This window comes from Eschrichtius robustus, chromosome 15 (genome assembly GCF_028021215.1).
Source record: "Eschrichtius robustus isolate mEscRob2 chromosome 15, mEscRob2.pri, whole genome shotgun sequence".
NCBI lineage: Eukaryota > Metazoa > Chordata > Mammalia > Artiodactyla > Eschrichtiidae > Eschrichtius > Eschrichtius robustus.
Window position 1 is genome coordinate 32,572,463 of NC_090838.1, and position 23,653 is coordinate 32,596,115.

At 36.9% G+C, this 23,653-nt stretch overlaps 1 protein-coding gene across 3 annotated transcripts in view; it reads right to left on the reverse strand.

Annotated features, from left to right (window-relative positions):
• The window catches only part of THUMPD2 (THUMP domain containing 2), a 45,630-nt gene extending 24,019 nt beyond the window's left edge, over positions 1 to 21,611 (reverse strand). For 2 of the 3 annotated variants that reach the window (XR_011076532.1, XM_068564264.1), the window contains exons 1-6: positions 21,482 to 21,611; positions 15,959 to 16,094; positions 14,178 to 14,584; positions 13,195 to 13,272; positions 10,752 to 10,804; positions 3,062 to 3,149 (exon numbers count right to left, since the gene is read on the reverse strand). Coding sequence is in view for 2 of the 3 variants with exons in the window: in XM_068564264.1 (XP_068420365.1) it covers positions 3,062 to 3,149; positions 10,752 to 10,804; positions 13,195 to 13,272; positions 14,178 to 14,584; positions 15,959 to 16,094; positions 21,482 to 21,607 (888 nt within the window). In the remaining variant the exon portion in view is untranslated. Of the gene's footprint in view, positions 1 to 3,061; positions 3,150 to 10,751; positions 10,805 to 13,194; positions 13,273 to 14,177; positions 14,585 to 15,958; positions 16,095 to 21,481 lie in introns of those variants that run through there. The other variant, XM_068564265.1, reaches the window with a different exon arrangement.
• Between the last annotated feature and the right edge of the window lie 2,042 nt (positions 21,612 to 23,653).

The following is a 23,653-nucleotide window of genomic DNA, read 5'->3' on the forward strand; positions in this document are numbered from 1 at the left end:
CATCTAAGGGGAGGAGGTCCCCCAAAACCTAGAGAGAACATACAGCAAACAGCACACACATCTAGTGAAATGAAACTTTTGGAGGGAACAGATAAATAGGTGAAAAAAAGTAAGAGCTTCTAGAGATAGCAAATACAGCACACACACACACACACACACACACACACACACAATTTTCCAAAGCTAAAAAAGACCATGATTTTAAAGCTAAACATTTCACTAAATAAAGTAGAGCACATCTTTGTGACTCTTGTTATAGTTTCTAAGATAATATCCAAGAATAACTCAAAATGCAGAGCCAAAATATAAAGAGATGCAGAGCATGTGAGAAAGGAAGCTTAACACGTTTATCACAGGAATTCCAGAAGCAGAAAAAAGGAAGTAGTTTAAAGTTAAAGACACTAAAGCAAAATAATTGAGGAAATAATAATTAAGTAAATAATGCACGAAAGAGTGCCTGAGGTGGAGGAAAAAAATGGTATTTTTATAATTATACATTCCAAATAATAATTATTATAACTATGATTATTATTACTGTTGGGGTCCAGGGCAGGCCACCCCAAAATATGCTTCAATGGCATATTGATTATCTTGAATTAAAGTTACTTGAGAAACAGCCAGTAAAAAGAAATGATATTAACAAAGAAGGAAAGAAAGAAAAAGACACTCTGATCACCTCCTTTCCCCCTGAAAGCAGGAACTAAATTTCCCTTGTGAAGGTATCCTCCCACTACTGGGAGGAGATAGAAAGCATCCTTATCACCAGAGTTAGGGAACTGAAGGCTAAGAAAGCAGTATAAACAAACTTTGTTAGTTCTTCTTTAGTCTGCTACTACAAGCACAAGCCCCTTTGTTTCATTAAATCTTCACAAATAATTGTTTCTTTGTCTAAAAATAATACATAGACAGCCTGCTTTGGTCACTTCTGGGGTCCCGTTTCTATTAGACTTCCATGCATACGAATTACATTTTTTTTTTCTCCTATTAATCTGTCTTGTGTCAATTTAATTATTAGACCAGCCAAAAGAACTCAAGAGGGGTAGGGGGGAAGTTTTCACCTCCCCGACGTTACTATAGCAGAAGTCAACACTTACATACTTTCTATATGCTAGGCATTGTTCTAATCACTTGATAAATGCTAAGTCACTTAGTCCTCACATGACCCTATGAGATTATTATTTTCATCTTGCAAATGAGAAACTTAGGCACAAAGATGTTAAGTTATCTTACCTAAAGTTTCCCAGCCAGTAGGTGGTAGAGCCAGAATTAGAACTCAGACAGTCAGACTCACCGAGCTCTGGGCTGAACAGAAAAGACTCTTACATAAGTATTTACATCCTGGTGATAGTCCTGAACTTTAGAGGATTAAAGAGAAAACTCTTATAAGCTTGCAAGCAGAAAGGACAAGATAGGCATAATGGAAAAGAAAAATCACACTGGTGTGAACTGCTCACCTAGAACACCAGAAGTGAAAAGACAATGGAATAGCATCTACAGACCTCTGAGAGAAAAGAACTGCAACTCAAGATCCTTATACCTAGCCAAAGTGGGGATACCCAGGTTGAAAGGAAGAAGTTGGAGGATACATAGGAATCCAGACAGTATATTCCTCAATACCACATTTGAGGAAAGTAGGTAAGAAAAGACTAACCAAGCAACAAATAAACCTGAGCCGAGGCCTCAAAGTGAAGAACAAAGGCAAGGAGCAATGCACCTCACAGTATATCTTTGTGTGTTTATACAGAAACGTGTATGTTACACACATTACATCTTAATGATTAAGGATAGGCTGTGTAATATAAGTGCAGAATAAGAACTTTTGAAACAGAGGGACACGCTTTAAGGGAAATTCTGATACATAATAAATAATTTAGTTCAATCTAGTATTTGGGAGTTGGGAGTGGAAGGGGGGAAAATGTTTCAAAGGTCTCATTGTAGGGAGGAGTAAAGGTGGGGCAGGAGAAGAGAAAAAAGTACCCCGGGGGTCTCACCTTATGATACGGAAGAGGGGAAAGATTAGAGTGTCTTGGTGGTAAAAACAGTGTCTTGGCAAAGAAAAGAGTTGATGTCTTGGTGTAAAGTTAGAATCGAGTCCCATGTGTTTAATTAAGAGAGCTGGGAGAGGGAGCCACTAATGGAGTAGAACATAAAGTAAAATCCAACCTCAGGGAGAACAGTGAAATGATTAACTTGCTTAAACTAGCAAAAATAAAGAGAATAAACTGTAAGAAGTTACAAACAGAGTAAAACAGGAGGAATGCAATCAGGTGTATCTATCATAATACTGAATTCTCTCATTGAAAGAGCCTATCAGAGTGGGATAAAAACAGAGTTTTGTGTTTATAAAAAAAACACACTGAAAACAAAGTTGAAAATAAAGCAGTGTCAAAGAACTACTACAAAGGAAAATGCAAAGAGAAAGAAAACAGTGAAAATATTAATAAGACATGGTGAAATTTAAATTTAAACTTCCAAATCAAGATAATGAAAACTTTAATAACAAGAAAGAGGCACACTTCACAATGAAGCAATAACAGTCATAAAAGAGTATAAACCAAACTACACAGCAGCTGAATGAGGTAACAACTAATAAAAGTGCAAAATCTTAAAAAAATGTAATAACCTAATAAATTTCAAAATACCTCTTTCAGAACTGAGCAGACAGTAAAACAGTAAATAAAGATATAAAGGCCATCTCCTGACTAGAAAATAAAATTATTTTCTTATGTCCATGGAATATTTACAAAAACTGATCAAGATCTTGGTTAAATTTTAAGAAGTAGAGGTTGTACAGGCCATGTGATTGTGACTAGGAATAATAAAATGTAGCTACTTTTTGACTCAGCTTTTTCATAGCCAAAATACTCTCAGAAGTTCAACAGTATATAAAAACATATCACTGCAGTTCGTAAGAGTAATGGCAAGAAAGAAAAAGAAAAAAAGAAAAAAAAAAGGTTAGAAGAACTAAAGAGAAAAGATGACTATCAATAAGAGACTGTGTAAGTTAATTATGGAAGGGACCCTGCTATTACATTAATAAGAATGAGAACAGTTTCCTTACCTTAATTTCTGCGAGAGAGGCCATTGCCCACGCTATGGTAGATCTCAGTCCTGCTGTCTTGATGTAAGCTCTGCTGGCTAAAGGAACCCTAAAAGAAAAGAACACCCAATATTACTGTATGTTAAAGAATATGATGTAAACAAAAATAATTAACCCATTCATATCTGTGCCTCATTTTAACAAGTTCATACAACATGCACTAAAGTATTTCCTGTTAGAGAATATTTAACCTTGTTACAAAATTACCTTCTCTAATTGGCACCTTGTCTAACCAGCCAGTGGGGTATTTCAGAAAGGTAAATTTTTTAGATAAGTGAAATTTAAACCCTTATGTCTTTCACTTATAAAAATTTAATCACATGAGGGAAATCTTCCTAAAGTGTTTATATACTTCCCTGACTTGCCACACGGACTAGACCTTTCCTTGCTGATCTGGAGTCATCAAGAGGAACAGACTGCACTGTGATATAGATGTAGTATAGGAAGCAGGGCTGAATGGATGCTAACCCTTGAAATATGTTTTCTAAAAGGTCCCCTTTGTAAGTTTGCTTTTTGCTCATTTGCATCTTTCTCAAAAGATGGAATGAAGCATGACATTGCATTGCCTAAGATAATTTATCGAACGAAGGGCTGAAGCAGACATCTCCCCCAATGAGTTCACCGGTCTCCATTATGTATCACTTTATACTTTATCCTCTACCTAATCATTGCTACTATCAGTGTTTCCAGATTTGATACAAATTTTCAGAATATTATTTTTATGTTTCTAATGCAATGAACAAGCATTTCCTTGGAAATATCAATGCACTTTTCTATTTCATGTATACAGTTTGTTGGTAAGACATTATGGTATGATTTCAAGAATCAGTGCCTGGTTGTTTTGGGGGTAGGCTTGTTCCAAAGCCACTAAGGGGCTCTTCTACTAACATTATACAAAGCCACAGTGTTTTCCAAACCCTATTTTCTTTCATCATTTTATTTCTGCTCTTTCTTTGACTTTAAGTTATCCTGTTTTGTGTGTATTTACTGCAGGCCTCTTAAGACCTTAGAATGAAATGAGGTAATTGTAAATACCTTATCAAATAAAACAGTATAATTGCATATTTACTATTATAACGAGGAAGCCCTGAATGGTAAACCCATGAGAGTTTTTTTTTTTTTTTTTTCTCTTGAAAGGTTTTTCAGGAAATAAAAATTCACATTGTAAATAGTACTATATCCATAGATTTGGAATCTGGGATATAAACTTTGCAGGTAGAAAGACTATAAAATATTTTGATCAATGAACCTTGCTTCTGCAGGCTAAGTGCAGCAATTATTTTGCTACAAAACACATTAGTTAAAACCAAAATGGAGAGATTATTTTCACTCTAGACACAAACACACACAAAGAGAGAGAGAGAGAATTGGTATGGAGAACTGTCTTTGTCCATATATATTACAAAGTGCTTTTCTAAGCATCAGAGATTTATGTAGAACCTTTTAAATTTTTAGCCATTATGTGCGTATTTTTACTAATAGAGATTTTATTTTATGGAAGTCAATTCTATTAATATGTGACAAAAGTGAACGCATTCTTATTTCGCTTAAACTTGGGCAAAACTTGGGTAATCTGCTATTACTTCAACAAAACGGCCTCATTATGTCAGTAAAAATAAAATTATTTGGGGGAAAGAAGTGTTCAGAAATAAACTCCTTGAAAATAAAAATAATTCCCTACTTTCGTAAAATCCGCTGATGTGTTTAATCAGAGTTTAGCTGGCTTTTACCCTAGTACAAAAATAAAGGTGTTTTTTCCTCCAGAAAGTAGGCATAGAGGGAACTTACCTCAACACAATAAAGGCCGTATATGACAAACCCACGGCCAACATTGTTCTCAATGGTGAAAAACTGAAACCGTTTCCTCTAAGATCAGGAACAAGACAAGGTTGTCCACTCTCACCACTATTATTCAACATAGTTTTGGAAGTTTTAGCCACAGCAATGAGAGAAGAAAAAGAAATAAAAGGAATCCAAATCGGAAAAGAAGAAGTAAAACTGTCAATGTTTGCAGATGACATGAAACTATACATACAGAATCCTAAAGATGCTACCAGAAAACTACTAGAGCCAATCAATGAATTTGGTAAAGTTCCAGGATACAAAATTAATGCACAGAAATCTCTTGCATTCCTAAACACTAATGATGAAAAATCTGAAAGAGAAATTAAGGAAATACTCCCATTTACCACTGCAACAAAAAGAATAAAATACCTAGAAATAAACCTACCTAAGGAGACAAAAGACCTGTATGCAAAAAACTATAAGACACTGATGAAAGAAATTAAAGAGGATACCAACAGATGGAGAGATATACCCTGTTCTTGGATTGGAAGAATCAATATTGTGAAAATGACTATACTACCCAAAGCAATCTACAGATTCAACGCAATCCCTATCAAACTACCAATGGCATTTTTCAGAGAACTAGAACAAAAAATTTCACAATGTGTATGGAAACACAAAAGACCCCGAATAGCCAGAGCAATCTTGAGAAAGAAAAACGGAGCTGGAGGAATCAGGCTTCTGGACTTCAGACTATACTACAAAGCTACAGTAATCAAGACAGTATGGTACTGGCACAAAAACAGAAATATAGATCAATGGAACAGGACAGAAAGCCCAGAGATAAACCCACGCACGTATGGTCACCTTATCTTTGATAAAGGAGGCAAGGATATACAATGGAGAAGAGACAGCCTCTTCAATAAGTGGTGCTGGGAAAACTGGACAGCTACATGTAAAAGAATGAAATTAGAACACTCCCTAACACCATACACAAAAATAAACTCAAAATGAATTAAAGACCTCAATGTAAGGCCAGACACTATAAAACTCTTAGAGGAAAACACAGGCAGAACACTCTATGGCCTAAATCACAGCAAGATCCTTTTTGACCCACCTCCTAGAGAAACGGAAATAAAACCAAAAATAAACAAACGGGACCTAATGAAACTTAAAAGCTTTTGCACAGCAAAGGAAACCATAAACAAGATGAAAAGACAACCCTCAGAATGGGAGAAAATATTTGCAAACGAAGCAACTGACAAAGGATTAATCTCCAAGATTTACAAGCAGCCCATGCAACTCAATATCAAAAAAACAAACAACCCAACCCCAAAATGGGCAGAAGACCTAAATAGACATCTTTCCAAAGAAGATATACAGATTGCTAACAAACACATGAAAGGGTGCTCAACATCACTAATCATTAGAGAAATGCAAATCAAAACTACAATGAGGTATCACCTCACACTGGTCAGAATGGCCATCATCAAAAAATCTAAAAACAATAAATGCTGGAGAGGGTGTGGAGAAAAGGGAACCCTCTTGCACTGTTGGTGGGAATGTAAATTGATACAGCCACTATGGAGAATAGTGTGGAGGTTCCTTAAAAAACTAAAAATAGAACTACCATACAACCCAGCAATCCCACTACTGGGCATATACCCTGAGAAAACCATAATTCAAGAAGACACATGTACCACAATGTTCATTGCAGCTCTATTTACAATAGCAAGGACATGGAAGCAACCCAAGTGTCCATCGACAGATGAATGGATAAAGAAGATGTGGCACATATATACAATGGAATATTACTCAGCCATAAAAAGAAACGAAATGGAGTTATTTGTAGTGAGGTGGATGGACCTAGAGTCTGTCATACAGAGTGAAGTAAGTCAGAAAGAGAAAAAGAAATACCATATGCTAACACATATATATGGAATCTAAAAAAAAAAAAAAAAAAAAGGTTCTGAAGAACCTAGGGGCAGGACAGGAATAGAGACGCAGACGTAGAGAATGGACTTGAGAACACTGGGAGGGGGAAGGGTAAGCTGGGACGAAGTGAGAGAGTGGCATGGACATATATACACTACCAAATGTAAAATAGGTAGTTAGTGGGAAGCAGCCACATAGCACAGGGAGATCAGCTCGGTGCTTTGTGACCACCTAGAGGGGTGGGATAGGGAGGGTGGGAGGGAGATGCAAGAGGGAGGAGATATGGGGATATATGTATACGCATAGCTGATTCACTTTGTTATAAAGCAGAAACTAACACACCATTGTAAAGCAATTGTACTCCAATAAAGATGTTAAAAAAATAAATAAAGGTGGTTTTTGATCTTCTTACATGCATTTCTTCTTTTTTCTCTTACACACTGTCTATCAGCAAGTTGAAGACATTCTCACCTACATCTCTCTAGCCTAGATTTGTCCCCTGAATCCCAGATCTTTATCTTCAAACGTGTGTTTGGACATCTTTTACCTGGAGGTTCTTTAAGTACTGCAAAATTTACAGATATAAACTAAGTACACTCTCCTTTCCCTGTATTTACTCTCTTGATATACGTCTTCATTTTCTTAGGCCACTTACCATCTATGTACTGGGTAATCTCATCTACACCTCCAGCTGAGACTTGTCACCTGAACTCCAGAGCTGCAACTTTAAATATCTACTTGGACATGTTTCACTGAACACACAACTACTTCCTTTCCCTATATTTTATATCTCAGTGACTGACACCAGTGTCTCTTGGTTGCCAAAATCAGATATCTGGAAGTTATTCTAGACTCCCTAACATTTTCTTGAATGCACGGCCTCCTTTTTATTACCCCCAACTTTGCCTTAGTTCATTTCTTCATCATTCATTGCCTGAACCAGTAATAAGAGTTTAACCCCCCCTTTTTTATTTCCCTTCCACTTTAAAATATAATTTCCTTGGTAATTTTTTAAAAATCACAAACCTAATCACAACACTCTTTTGCTTCAAATTCTTACTGCTTTTAGAATAAAATTCAAGTTATTTAACCCGGCTTATAAGACACTTCATGACTCGTTCCCAATCCTCAGTCTCCTTTTCTACAACTCTCCCTATGCATTCCCTGTCCCATCTATACCAAAACTACTTGCTGTCCCCCATGTACCTCAAGCCTCCTCACACCTCCATGCCTCTGCACATGCAGTTCCTTGCTTGTAAGATCCTTTCCTCCTCTTGTCCGCTTGAGATATCCTTGCTTATTATTCTCCATTTAAGTGATACACTGAGTGATACTCTTCTGTGTTCTTTTGCTCACCTGTCCTCCATCAGTTAGACCCTCTTTTCTAATTCCAATCAAGCACTGACCACATATCTGTTCTCCCACTAGAGTGAATTCCTTGTGTTTAATAACCATCTTACTCATCTTTGAACACTGGATATGTAGCACAATGCTTAGCACAGAGTAAGTACTCATTAGATAATTTCACTTGAAATTAATTGAATGAATTAATCTTACTCTGGTAAATGCTTCTCCCCTTCCCTCCCTAGTTGCTGATCTGTTTAAAAATAGAATAGTTGAAATTTATTCACCACTTACTCTATCACAAAAGCAGTTATCTCATTTTCATGTGTGTTGTCTCATTTAATCCCAACTACAAAGCTAGGAAGCAGATACCATCCTTTTCCTGATTTTATAGCAGAGGAATGTGATAATATGCCCCAACTCACAGAGTTATTTTGTGGAGAAGGGGGAACTGAAGTCCATGGTTCTTATCCACTATGCTTACTGTACCAGGTGATGTGCTACTAAGATACACATTTTTGTGTGTCCCTCAAACTCGATGGCTGCTCTGTCCTCTGTTCCATCACTTCTGAATTTCTTCTCTTGTCAGGGTCACCAGGTTACGGTTTCTGACCTCCACCGTCACTTCTCTCGTCCACCACTATCTGCTTTTCAGTTCTTCATACGCCTCCCTTGCCTCACACAATGGCGAACTGTTTTAATCAACACACTTTGTGACTGCTTCCTTCCTTCGCTGAGGTAGTGAAACAGACTAATCACAGAGCGTCTAATGCAATCTTATTTTCGGCCACTGCTCATTCAGGGTCTGAGCCTTAATTTTCAGATACATACCTTTTATTTGTCAACTTTTAGGTTAAATTACCAGTTATTACTTGAGATGCCATAAGCATGACTTCTTGAGGGTGTCTAGCAAGCATTAAATAAAATTGTACACCTTTTAAAAACACATATAAAAACTTATATATATGTATATTTGTTAAGTTAATAATAAAAGAGCATGAAAGTTAGCATTTTTATATATGATTACAAATTAAAAATGAGTTCTTTTATTTGGTGCCAAAAATCTAAATACATTCATACTGCATCAGTCAGCCCTATTGGGGATGACATGTTCCTTATAAATCAATATTCTAGACACTTAAGCTCACCCTTTTAGGGGCCAAAGTGTTAAAGAATATTTAGCTGCTTTATGAATCCTTCTAAAAATATATTTCATATTTTACTGTCTTACTAGTCTTCCTTACCCTTGTCTTGGTGACTATCAATAATTACACTAGGTTGAAATGTGGCCATCTTTCAGTTTCTCCCACCTTTCCTGTCGACTATTATAAAATGAAAAAAAAAACCATGGTAGGCAAAATTGCTAAAAAAGAACAACAAAAAAACCCAGTTTTACAAATATTCTGCAGGGGTTAGGGCCTGGGACTTCAAAAGGCACTGGAGTAGGGCAGCCTGGACACCTTGTAGGTGTAGGTATAAAACAGTGGGTTAGGTTTCGTCTGGGAGAGTTGGTAGGCTACTGGGGTAGGTGGGGGCCAAGGGAAACCAACAGGGCATTGAGGCATGTGATGACCTCGTGTGTGTTAAGGTGACAAGAAATATTATTTGGTGCAGGATTTTTGTAATCTAGAGGCTAGTGGGGCCTACCCTATAACTAGCACACAGTGAAACTCAATCATTCAACACTTCTTGAACGTCTACAGTGTTCTCAGCATGGTGCTAATCAACTGCTATGGTGCACCATTTGATAAAAGCTATTACAGTGACCTTCAGCATTCCTTTTTACATCCTGATTCAGGCTTACACATGCACAAATGTGAGCTTAGGGTAAGTGAGGTATTCCTATAGCACTTTTAGGATTTTAAAAACATTCCATGCCTAGAATCACCTAGAGAAGGGGTATCTAAATCACCTTATACTGTGTAAACAGGGCTTTGCATATAAAATGTTTTGGAGATGCCAACAATATTCACATGTTCCCAAAAAACTGCAAATCCCTATTTCCATCATCCAACCAGCTCTTTCTTCCCAAAGCACCTAGAAAAAGGACCTGTCGTATGATAAGGGTTCAATAAGTTAAGAAAAGGAATCAACTGCATTTATTATTATATAGTACCCAACATAACTAGGGAGAAAACCTGAAGAAGATTTTAAAAACTGGAATTACTCTCCCACAAAAAAAGAACTGCAATAAAATTTGAAGAATGTTTAAGGTGACTTTTAAGAACTGTGTTGTATTTTCTAATTTAATAAAAAAATCCAAGAGACCAACAGACTAAAAATTTTAGCTTAAATATGGGCCTGTGAAAATCATTTAATAATAGAAATAATTAGATATAATTTTCAGTATGAATCATGTAATCAGTGGGTTACTGTGATCAAATCTTTCACAGCTCTAGTCCGATCAGATCATATCTACTAAGCTCCGTGAAAACACTTTACTGGCTCAAGCAAAGAACTCAAATGCTTTGCCTTTAGCCCCCTCTGATATATCAATGTTTCTTTCATACTATAAATAAAAGCACAAAGTTCTTAATTTTACAAACTCTACTAAGGAACAAGCCTGAAACTTAGAAACAATATCTACCTGAACACAGGAATTCCCACCACAGAGTAAATGTCACTTAGATGTATAAAGATCTGAAAGAACAAATACAGAAGTTAAAATGGAACAGGAAATGCATTACCAAATGACTGACAATTTGAAAACTTCCATTTTGAACCGATACAACCTATATTTTAATAAGAAATTCCAAGGCTTTGTCATATCCAGAAAAATTTTCCATAATATTTTTTACTGAGCAGAGGCAAAGTAAATTTTAAGTACGTCTCATAGAAAAATTCTGAGGTCAAACTGTATACAAGTTATATTGAGAATCATATTACGAAGAACTCAAGGTCACCTTTCTTCCCAGCGATTCTTTGAATTACCTTAACTAAATTAGATTTTTCATCATTTTAGGTTAGAGACAACTACCTAAATCTACCCTAATTCTAGCCTCAAATAAGACTTGATGCCATGGTTAACAGAAAACTTTCTTTAAGCCAAATATACTGTAGCAAGTGTGACCTTTTCCCTCCCTACTATTTATAGGGGAGCTTCTTCCTATTACCTTGTTATTTTTTTCCCAGTTTTATTGAAAAATAATTGACATATATCACTCTATATGTTTAAGGCATATAGCATGAAGGTTTCATTCACGTATATTGTGAAATGATTACCACAATAGGTCCAACTAACATCCATCTTCTCATATAGATAAAAGAAAAGAAGGGGAAAAAGGAAAAACTTTTTCCTTGTCATAAGGACTCCTAGGATTTACTCTCTTAACCGCCTTCCTTTAAGTTGTATAGCAGTGTCAGCTGTAGTCGTCATGATAGGCCATGATGAGGATTTAAATATCTCAAGTTATAATTAGTAGCCCACATAAATTTTAAAGAACCCTCCTTCTGTAGCCTGATGAGGCTTATGGAATTCTCTAATTCTGCTGTTTGACCTCAAGAACATTTGATTCCTGATACTTTCACCCCAAAGGTATTTTAATATAGTTTAATCAGAATTATTCCAATATTGATAAACTTTTATTAAGAAAAGAATAATCTGGAGTGAACTCCATTTAGTCAGTTTAATTCCTTGATTACTGAAGCTAAACTTTCCAATTTTTTATATTATTCACTTTAGCAAAACTACTAATTGGGATTCATTCTTTTCTATTTAAAAGTTATATTAAAGATATGATATACTGATATTTTTATATATCAAATGTTATCAGGTATAGCTTTCCCCACTATGAAGGTTTTTCTATTAACTGTACAGAACAAAATTTATTAAGATTTGTTTCTTCTGTCAATTTTGGTCACGGATTTTACTATGTGTGATTCTATTGTTGTCAATTTTGTTTTGTGTTGATTATTTCTACCAATAGCTATTATTAATTGCATTAAATGGATGATAGGCATTAAATTAGATATATTTATTTATGAGCTAAACTATGAGAAAACTATAATTCTGAGACAGTGAGATAGAGTCAGGGAGAGATGGAGAGGAGGAAACCAGGAGAGCAGAAGATAAGAAAAGTGGAAAGGGGCAGATGAAGGAAGACACCCTTATGTCAAAACATTCTTGAGGTCAAAATATTTTGCATAACAGCAATAAAGAATATAAAAGAGGAACGACTTATTAAAGGCAAAAAATATCAAATAACAAAACTGAAAAACAACACAAAATCTTCTGGTTTGGCCAGCCATTACTCCATTTAAAGCTATATAACAATAAATTTATGAATTAACGAATCATAAAAGTGACTAAACTGGTCAAATTTATGAGATGGTTTTCAAAAAATAGTGAAGAATATTTTTTATAGCTAGAATTTGTTTTCCCATGTGTTTACTTTGTTCTAATTAAAAATTGTGTAACCTCCTTAAATTGATTTTGAAAATAGAGAAAAAGAAAAATAATCCCCAAACCCTAACAAAGCCACGATTAACACACTATTTAACTTTGTATCGGCCTTTTTGTTTTCCAATTTTTTTTTTTACCATTAGCTAGAATTTCTTATTATACAGACTTGTTATTTATTATAGTGATTATAGAGAGCATCTCTGCAACCTTATGTTAAATGTTCAGTTTAACTGTGACTAAACAATTCCATTCCAAAAGTCCTATTTGGATGAGACATTTTCACAGTGAAAACTACTAGCAAAATTATCTGCAGTATTCTATTGCTAAAGAGGAAACAGACTGCTGGATCCATACAGACATGATTTTTAAAACTCTAAGGCAAAATTGAAAAGCACAATAAAAGTTGTTGACATTGCAATAATATTGTAATAACTTTGCATGGGGACAGATGGCTACTAGACTTAACATGGTGATTATTTTGTAATGTATGCAAATGTCGAATCACTGTGTAGTTCACCTGAAACATAATATTTTACGTCAACTATATTTCAATTTAAAAAAAGAATAGTTGGCATTGTCTTTAAAGAATTAGGTTATAAGCATATAAAATAAAATGAACATTCATTACCTCTAAATTTGGATTCCTCAAATCTGCTTTCCATCCAAACTGTTTCATGAGAGCAATTCCAATTACTCTTCCTACCTCCTGGAAAAGCAGCAGGTTATAGAAAAGAATATACTAAAAATGAAAATTTTAAGTTTAAATGTAAGCAAAAACTAACAGAGTTTGCAGGAAAATCAATCAGACTATCTGATGGCAATTTAAGGTTACAATATTAAAATATCACACGAAAGCATTTTCTACTCAAGGCAAAAAGGGTACATTTTACCTCTTCCACCCCCAACACATCCTATGGCATTAACGTCTACTTGTATGTAATCTTTATTCTTGTAATTTTAGATACATGAAATAACCAGATCATGGCCTGTTAAATATGGTCATTCTGGGTTTTAGGAAACAGATGCAAGCTGAAAGATTAACTGTTTTAGCTATGGCAATCCTATATGTTTAAAAATTACCAGCAATAGCATTAGGCTCAAACTTAAGGGTCTGTCTGATTTTAAGACTGGCCAAAGGCTTATGCCCTTTATATTACTGAACTTTGTAGGGTCTGTTCGTGGTCTTTGCTCTCCTTTTACGTCCATCTGTGTATTTGCATCTGGGTCCTGGGACAATCCCACATGCAGGACCTGGTGCAGAGCAACAATTCAATAAATACAGAACCGAACTACAGAGAAAGCCTAAAAGCTTCAGACCATGATATTAGGATTTCCAAATGTAAAGGATATCTATTCGTTTAACGAAACTTTTAGGGATAAAGTAAAAGGAAGTCTTTACATAGAATGGCATACTATTCCTCTTAAGCATCTGAGGTACAGTTAAGAAGGAAAATGCATTTTTAGAAGAGATTTAGTTATATGAGATTAGGCCTAGTTTTCTGTCTGGGCCTGGTTTATGTATTCTGAGAAAGGCTTTCACCTCTTTTTAGATCTAAAGAGTAATAAATTCTTTTAGAAAATGGTAACCCACTCTGGAGGGGGAAAGTGTACCTGTGCAGTAAAGGTCTTTGCAATGGCTCCACTGCAGCGACAGGAAACTCTGAAAGTTAAGTCGTTCTGGTTATGAGTATCAACTGCTTCTGCTACATCGTTCTGAAGTTCTTCTTGAGATTTGTCTCTTTTAGTGGTAAAATTTCCTTGCTCCAGTGTTTCTTCTTCTATTTGTTTTTCCAGTTGGCATTCCTTATTCTCTTGTATCTCCTGCATTTGTTCTGTTTTCAATTTCTTAGCAATGATGTCATTTTCTCCCACTTTTCTTTTTAGTGAGTTAGCATTTTTTTGAGAAAGTTTTACCTTTTTTGCATCAAGTTCAAGAAGATTTTTCCAAATTGAAATGGCATTCAACCAACTTTCAGGATCATCATTCGTAAGTCTCTGCATTTCATTAAATATTTTTCCTAAATAAATAAAATCTCAGTTTACCCTTTATTGAAGCTATTCTTCACCCCCAAATCCCATTACCGTTATTTCTTTAAAATAAGAAATTTTATTAAATTGCTACATGAATAGTGACTTCCCTTTCATCTGGAATTTATATAATTTAACATAAGAATATTGTGCAGAATAAAGTTCATTTGTATATTCCATACTTAACGTCAAAACTGTTTTAAAATTCCTACAAAGTTATCATTTTCTTTAGCAAGATCATTTGTCCTACGATAACATATGCATCTCTTCAATATACTTATAGACCTAGAGCATGTGTTGATCTTTAAAATAATGCTGATCTTGCCTACAAAAATTAAGTTTAAAAAAACAGAATAAATTGCAAAACACAGAGCTCAAAAACAGAGCAACTGAATCTTGGGACTATTTTAGACCATACAATATTAGCACAGACCTAAAAGGAGTTTCCACAAAGTAACACTTCAGATATACAACCGACTCATAACTTAGGGACTGCCAGCCATGCTCGATAAAATGTAACCTTTCCTTGATGAACAAGGGCCATCAAGATGACCCAAGAATAATTACTGTAGTTCTCTAAAGATGAAAGTGTGTGGAATACTGGGATGAAATTTTACTGACCCCACAATATAATACCTTAGGATTTGCTTTAAAACAATTTTTCTGCCCTGTCTTGATTTCTTGCCATTTGTATCTTTCTTGACACATTTTATTATAGACTATATGATGACATGGTCTCTTGTGCACAAGCAGCAATCAAAATGAGGTTTAAGGCAATGTTTTAGCCAGATGTATCTGATCCTTTTTTGTTGCTTTTATCAAGATCTTTACATTATTTCAGCAGCATATTTATAAGATTAGGGAGTGGACAAGAAATCTCTTACGCCCTCTTTAACTCCAATGCTTTATAAATGGGTGTAAGTTTTTTCAAAACAGTTAAAGTTCCCCAAACAGGAAATTTTACTATGTAGTATTTTTCCAATTATATCACTCATCAGTTAAAATTTAGATGGTGACAGTTTTGACCAATTTATTAAATCAATGCATTTTGGGTTATCACATGCTCCTTAATCTAAATAAATGCACTGACCATACATAGCTCTAGAGAAGGTGTCTGATCGTAATTCTTAAGGAAGAAATGTGACTTAGGACACTACAATCTCAGAAGAAAGGCAGCAGATTGCAAAGAGAAGAGACATAATTAGGTGATAATGTTCAGGAAATACAGAAAAATAACTAATTAACGATCCCATGGGTCTGAATGAATCTTAAAAATGTGAAATGGCTACATATTAATTACCAAGCAGAAAACTTTGGAGTACAATATACCATGGGGGGGTAAAAGCAATAGGTATACACTGTACCTTTACTTACAGAAGAAACATTAAACGGAAGCTGCTTTTTAATCAGTAAAAATAACCTTTCTGCAGATTTTAATTTTTTCAGCATATTCAAGTCAGAACAGGTGGTGAAAAAAACTTTTCCTGAAATATATTCAACCTAGAGATAGAAAAAATAGGTATTAATGAATTAAAACATGGCACCTAGACTAACAATAATAAAAATGACCATTTCTGAAGTATCTGTTATTTATCAGACACTGTACTAGGCACTCTGAATACATTTTTTTTTCCCCCCTCATCCTTATAACAACCCTCTAAGGTAGATTTTATCATCCCCATTTTATAGATTAGGAAATTGAGGCTTAGAGAGGTTAAATAATTTGTATGAACTCACACAGTCAGTGACCAAGATCATAATCTTTCTATGTTACCTTTTGGAAAGTGTGTGTGTGCACACACTACTAAAAAAATAGAACACAAAATACTCATTAATTATCAAATCTCACACAACTGTTAAGAGTGGGCAAAGGAAAGGTATAATGGAGAGGACAAATGAGGTATCTAGCCCAAGGTTAAAATAATCAGTAGGTATTTCTTAAACATCTACCTCGTGGTCTACAAGGAAGCATACAGTATAAATCTTAAAGATGAATAATAATGTAATAGGCATACACTGACATACAAATTAAAACGTAAAATTTATAAGACAACAACCTGCATTAAACCCAGAAGAAAACGAAAAACTTAACATAATAAACGCACTGGTAAGTTGTAGGTACAATAAGTGGCACCAACGATGGAAGCCATCGTTAGTAAAAGTCTCGGGGAAGAATCCTATAAGACTTGGGAAGAGGGATTGTAACAAAAGAAAAAAGGGCAAGAACACGCAGACGGGAGTGACAACCTGGCTGAAGTAAACTGTGAGTCAGCATGGCAACACTTGTTGTGTGATGCTGACTGATGGTGTCAGGTGGATGGATGGTGTAGCTCAGGCCGGCTTGATAGCGGTCACGAAATTTCGAGTACCACAGATGCTAACGGTCAAGCGTTACAGGCCTTTGATGAAAACTATGACAGCACTAAATTAGCTGGCAGAAAAAATTACTGTGGAAGAGGCATAAAGGACTGAGCGTTGAATGTGATGCTGGAGGGAGAAGCAGATTACTGAGGAAGAAATAATGAACCATTTGGCTGTGGGAACTGGAAAATGGACAGAAGCAAGAAGTATGCATCAAACAGAAAGAGGTTTTGGAGACAGGATGGGTATGTGGTCAAAGTCAGGGAAGAAAGGAAAATGAAAAGAGCACTGACTCACAGAGAGTCGAATGAGGTACAGCAAATGGTGCTTAATGCCAATGGAACCCTAAACCTTTTGGGTCCATCCAACCCCCTCAAGTTCAGGATGGATGTGGATAGTCCTAGCATTCTCCTTTTAGCAGTGGCCATGGGCTGACTGACATGGTTTTAAGTCATTTCCTAGGACCGAGGCAACCATGGAATTTGGGGTATCCCATGTGTGTAGGTAGCTCCCATTCAATGGGAATTTGAACTCCAAATGTTGTATGTTTGATCTGACCTGGTCTAATTAAGCTTTGGGGATGGTAATTTCTGAGGTTACCACTCTAGCTTGATGAAGAAGAATCTCTACTGGGGAAGCCCTAGGTTGATAACAGTTAAAACCCCAATACTTCCAGTTACAAGAGTAACAAGTTCTGCGGCTCTGACATATAGCATGGTGATTACAGCTAGTAATACTGTATTATACAGCTGAAAGTTGCTAAAAGAGTAGATCTTAAATGTTTTCACCACAAAAAAGTAATGGTGCTTATATGACGGGATGGAGGTGTTAGCTAATGCTATGGTGGTCATCATTTTGCAGTATATAAATGTATCAAATCACCTTAAACTTACATAATGTTGTATGTCAATTATACCTCAATAGAGCTGGAAAAACAAATAAATAAAAAAGAAAACCCAAATAGCTTAGGTACCAGCAATGCAGCTGACCAAGAGAGATGGAGGGAGAAGGGAATGAGAAGAATGTTTAGGAATCAGTATTTAAGGGGACAATGAAGTAACTAAAACAAGAACTTCTGGTTTCTACAATTTACTTCTTTCTCATTACAAAGGTGACATTTTCCCACTAAAGTCAAAACTAAATATATACCTCAAAAGTGCCTAGAACTTGGAGACACAGTTTTAAAAAGTAAATTTTTAGAAGTTTAGATTTTATGTTACTTGACCTAAAAATATAGCTGATGTTAAGCCATCACAAAACAGGTTAACAGACATGAAATACCTTGTCAAGATTCTGGGGGAACTGAAATAAATATTTTACTGAAAATGTATGGTTTTAAGATCCAAGTCTTATAAACAACTGACGCAAACATCTAGACCAGTGATTTTAACCTAAGTAGTCTAGACATTAAATTAGTTATTTAATTGTACAAAGATCTTATCTTTTCTCATTTACTTGAGTATCAAGGGAAACAGTTTATATAATGAACTTCCTCCAAAAATATCTTTTTTTGAGGGGGATGTGGAGAACAAAAAACCAAAAAGACAGTTGACTGAAAATAAAGTTAATTAAGAGGACCTAAAAGGTCATTTAATTTATTTGGGGTATCCAATCATAAGAATAATATGTGTTGAGGCATTAAAATGCTAAATACATTCTCAAAACCAAAAGCAACATTATTCTCTCTATTTAAAAAATTAACATTAGGCCTACATTCCTTTTACAAGAAATGAGCACGTAATCAGAAGTAGTTTACGAAGTTGTAAAACAGCCACTGTGAGAATCAATCATATATATGAAAGCACTTTAACAGTTCACCCTTTGTAAAGACATTGTATCTCAAAGTAGTAGAGAAATGAATTTTGGTGTTTATGATTTCAAACAGTGAAGCTACCATTACTCTTTTTTTTTTAGTTTGTTTGTAACTGATCATATTCAATTACAATAATTAGGGAGAACTGGCATTTTAGAATATTTCATCCCAGTATTTGTTACTTGAAAATTTATTTATATATCCAATCTGTTTTTTCCATTTGGAATTAAATCATTAAAAACTGTCTAAAACCAGCTGGTTTTATGTCTAACACTTCAGAAGATGAAATAACAGCCTTTATCAAAGAAAAAAATAGCTCTGTTATCGGCTAGCATTATCTAAGCAGTTAGCAGTTTTACCTTTCTTTTAAAATTCAGGGATTCAAGTCTGACACAAAGATGAAAAGCTTAAGCCTATGCAAAAAAGTATGGTACAGTAATATAGGGAGCTACCAAAGTTTTCCTAATTCTACAGATGCCATTTAATTTCGGAATTAATTTTAAAGTGCTAAGTGAAGGACTGAGGTGGCGTGTGAGCTTTTTTGGATCATTTTAGAAGAGAGAATTAAAAATATATACTTTACTACATTAAATGAAAAACTATGAAACAACTATCTGCTTAGCTGTACCCCACTACCCTCTATCATCATGACCCCACTTAAAAAGTAAAAAAAAAGGACCTGGGTTAATTGTCTTTGATATGTGATTAATCAACTGACAGGCCCTCCTGGTCAGCTGGCATTGGAGACACCTCTACTATCTTCAAAATTACTGTCCCTACTTTTTTTTTTTAATAATTTATTTTTTATTTTTGGCTGTGTTGGGTCTTCGTTTCTGTGCGAGGGCTTTATCTAGTTGTGGCAAGCGGGGGCCACTCTTCATCGCGGTGCGCTGGCCTCTCACTGTCACGGCCTCTCTTGTTGCGGAGCATAGGCTCCAGACGCGCAGGCTCAGTAGTTGTGGCTCACGGGCCCAGTTGCTCCACGGCATGTGGGACCTTCCCAGACCAGGGCTCGAACCCGTGTCGCCTGCATTGGCAGGCAGATTCTCAACCACTGCGCCACCAGGGAAGCCCTGTTCCTACTTTTATTGTTATAATAAATAACAGTATTTAACACATTAAACATTATTACAAAGTAAAGCTTAATTTTACCCAACACATTTCTTTAAAGTACTCTACACACTACATAGTATAGTATATATTTATATGCTATAAATTAAATATTTAAAAATACACAGGAACCTATAGAGAGGCTTGCCCCACCACCAGGAGAAAAAAAAATCAAACCTGAATGTGACCAAGTGCTAGCTATAACTTACAGGACTCCGATTTACAGGAAACAGAGAGGATAGAGGAACGTATGAAACCACACCATGGAGAAGCAAATGGCAAAGACTGAGAACAAGCAGAGACCAACATTTTTCTAATAATGCTGCATACGCAGACTGGGTCAAGCCATCTATTTTTCATACCAAGAACTCTACGTTAACATTTTAAAAAATCAGTGCAGCAAGATGTCATGGCCACACAGTGTTTAAGGAACTGGACCCAGGTCCCAGCCTGCCTGGGTTGAACATGATAATATGCTCATGCCTGATTTCACAGACAGCTTGGGTTTGAATCCCAGCTCTGCCATTTTCTGGTTCCATGACTTGAATATTTTATTGGACTTTACCTGTGCTTCATTTTCCGTTTCTGTTAAATGTGGAGCCTACCTCATAACACAGGGCAGTTGTGAAAATTGTCTGATACATATTAAATGCTTAATCCATGTCAGCAGTTGCTATTGTTGCTTTTTTAGATTAGCTACATTCAATACTCTATGACATTCTGTGACCAAAACCACAAATGGCAGATAGTCTAATAAAGACTGATGCCATTCTTCATGACCCCTCTATCCTCCTCTCCCCACCCCCTCATCACTGAGACTCCTTTTGTGGACCTTCAACACGGCAGGAGTCCTGGGAGTGGAGTAGTCAATTTCTTTCATTAAGCTTTCATTTTCCAAAAACACATCATTCACGCTGTCATATATATCCCAGCAAGATACTGGAGCACTTTTCTATTACATCCTTTTCCTGTTTTCAAGAACCAGGCTCAGCATGTCCTAGAACCTAAACTGATGTTTAAAACCTTCTTCGTTTCATTGAAATTAACAGCGTATAAATGCCAGCAACTGTTAACTTCCTCCTCTGAGGCCTCCAAGAGAATTTTTCTAGCTACTATTTACTGCGTGTTTAAGGTGTACTTTACACACCCTTTATCATTCAATCCTCCCAAAAGTCCTATGAGATAAACATAATCATTGTCGGGAAACTGACAAAAACAGCTGAAGATTATATTTGCGTTTAAAGGATGGAGAAAGGATTCTGACAGGTCTAATTCTAATTATAGGCACTATCAAACACTTTTACAGAATCCATTAAGTAACTTGCGTCAACCCCTCTTTTTAACAAAACTTCACGCGTGACAGATACGCGGTAACAGATGTGCAGAGAAAAACGGCTGGCGGGTCTTTCCAGCAGTAATTAGAGGACCTGCCAGCAGAACTCCGAGGGCCGGGACGTCGCCTCCGTGGGTTCGCGGGCCGAGAGCGCGGGGCTCACGTCGCTTTCCCGGGTCTGGGACGGACCCCGGCGGGGAGGCACCACGGCCAGGGGCGGGGACTGGGCCGCCCTGCTTCCCGCCCGGGCGCGCGACCAGGTCGACTCACCTGCGTGGCCGCCAGCCGCGACCGCACCTCCCGCATCAGGAAGGGCTCCAGGCCGCGGCCCGCGGTGCAGAAGAAGCGGGCGCCCGCTGCAGGCCCGGAGCAGCGACCGCCGGGCACCGCCGCCATGGCGGCTCGGGGTCACGTGGCCTCGGGTGCGCGCGGCGCGGCGCAGCGGCCCCGGAGGCGGCGCTCAGGGGGTGGAGGGCCGGGTGTTGCCAAAGGCGAGCCGGGCAGGAAGGTCCCGGGAGGGTGCGATCGGCTGGGAAGGGCCCTGTGGGTCTCCTAGGTTAACTGCTTGGAACCTCCTTGATTAGGCATCTGGAATTATTTACAATCACAGGTGGAAGGGATATGATTGGGATCTATAATGCGGATGTATAAAAGGGATATGATTGGGATATATAAAAAGGATATATATATATATATACATACACACACATAGAGGGTGGCAGAGTTTATTTTAGAAAGAATAAAGACTGCCATCGATCTGTTAGATCTTTAGCAGATGGTATCATGACACATCTTTGCCTCTGATACTCATGGCCTCGCGGTGATAGAGAAATGAATGATGATTGTAGGGAAGCAACGTAAAATGTGAAAGACTATAGGAACTAACTGATGTGTTGCTTGAAATATCCATTAGATTTCACCCCAATTCTCTTCCCGAAGTGAGGTAGTGGATAAGATTACTGGTTTGTGCTAATAGCGAGATGTGTGAATGAGAAATCCTATTCCAACTGATAAATTGTTGGTGAATAAAAGAGATGAGTAACTTGTTAAAAATATTTTCAAATCAAATATTTTTTAAGATGGGAAAATAAAGCCTTAAAAAATGATTTCTCTGTAACATCTGTAACTGCTACGCTTTAAATGTCTATAACAAAGAAAGCTACTCCAGTAATAGGTCCTTCTCTTGTACCTCGGAGAAGACAGTTCATCAGAAGTCCGTTGGAACTTGGATAAGAAGGCAAATAAGAGTACAGCAACATGTACTCTTATTTTTAATCTTTGACTATAAGCATGATAAAAATAGGCAATAAAAATCAAGCATGATATGCATTAGCATAGTTTTAAAACATTATATCTCTGACATGCCTTTTAAAAATAAAGGCGTGAAATATTTTTTTTTAGAAAGGAGATATAATATCATCTCATCCATCTGCCTTGTTTTTCAGATTGAGGAAGTTGATGCCTAGAGAGGCCAAGGGACAGTGAGTTAGTGGTGCAGCTGAGGCTGGAACCTAGCCGCCTTGGCATCTACTATACTGAGTTTTGTTCCATTCCTCCCAACTCCCTCCCCTCCTCTCCATCTCTCCCCACTACTCTTCTCATGTAAGGAGCCCAGTTCTGTCTTCACCAAGCATTGGGCTCAAACTGGGAATTCCTAGACCCAAGAGCAGAACTTCCCATGCTCCCACAAAATGTCTTTATGTTCATGAAACAGGTCACATTTCTTGCACTAAGTTAATCATCAGGGTAATGAATACACCATCCAGTTTGGGCCACCTGATTTGATTGACCCTCTTAACAGTATTTGAAGGGATTTGTTTTTAAACTATGAATTAAACTGACAATGAATATATTACTTGGGAAGCATAGAAGCCATATTATAGTATGAACAGCATTGAAGTAGCTCTGTAGTTATATGAATCAGATATATAGGAACTATTAAATGTGTATCTGTCTAGCCAGTACGTCTCACGCGCTTCACAATGGGACACCAAGGTGAATAATGGACTTCCCTTCCCTCTGTCCCGCCCCCTCCCCAGCATCTTGGTCCACTAGGACAGTATTATGAAAAAATTTTGTAAATTATCTATTTGTTTATTTATGTTGGCTGTGTTGGGTCTTTGTTGCTATGTGTGGGCTTTCTCGAGTTGCGGTGAGCAGGGGCTACTCTTCGTTGCAGTGCGTGGGCTTCTCATTGCGGTGGCTTCTCTTGTTGCAGAGCATGGCCTCTAGGCACACAGGCTTTAGTAATTGCGGCATGTGGGCTCAGTTGTTGCAGCACTCGGGCTCTAGGGTGCACGGGCTTCAGTAGTTGTAGTGCGTGGGCTTAGTTACTCTGCGGCATGTGGAATCTTCCCGGACCAGGGATTGAACCTGTGTCCCCTGCATTGGCAGGCGGATTCTTAACCACTGCGCCACCAGGGAAGTCCATGAAAATTGTTA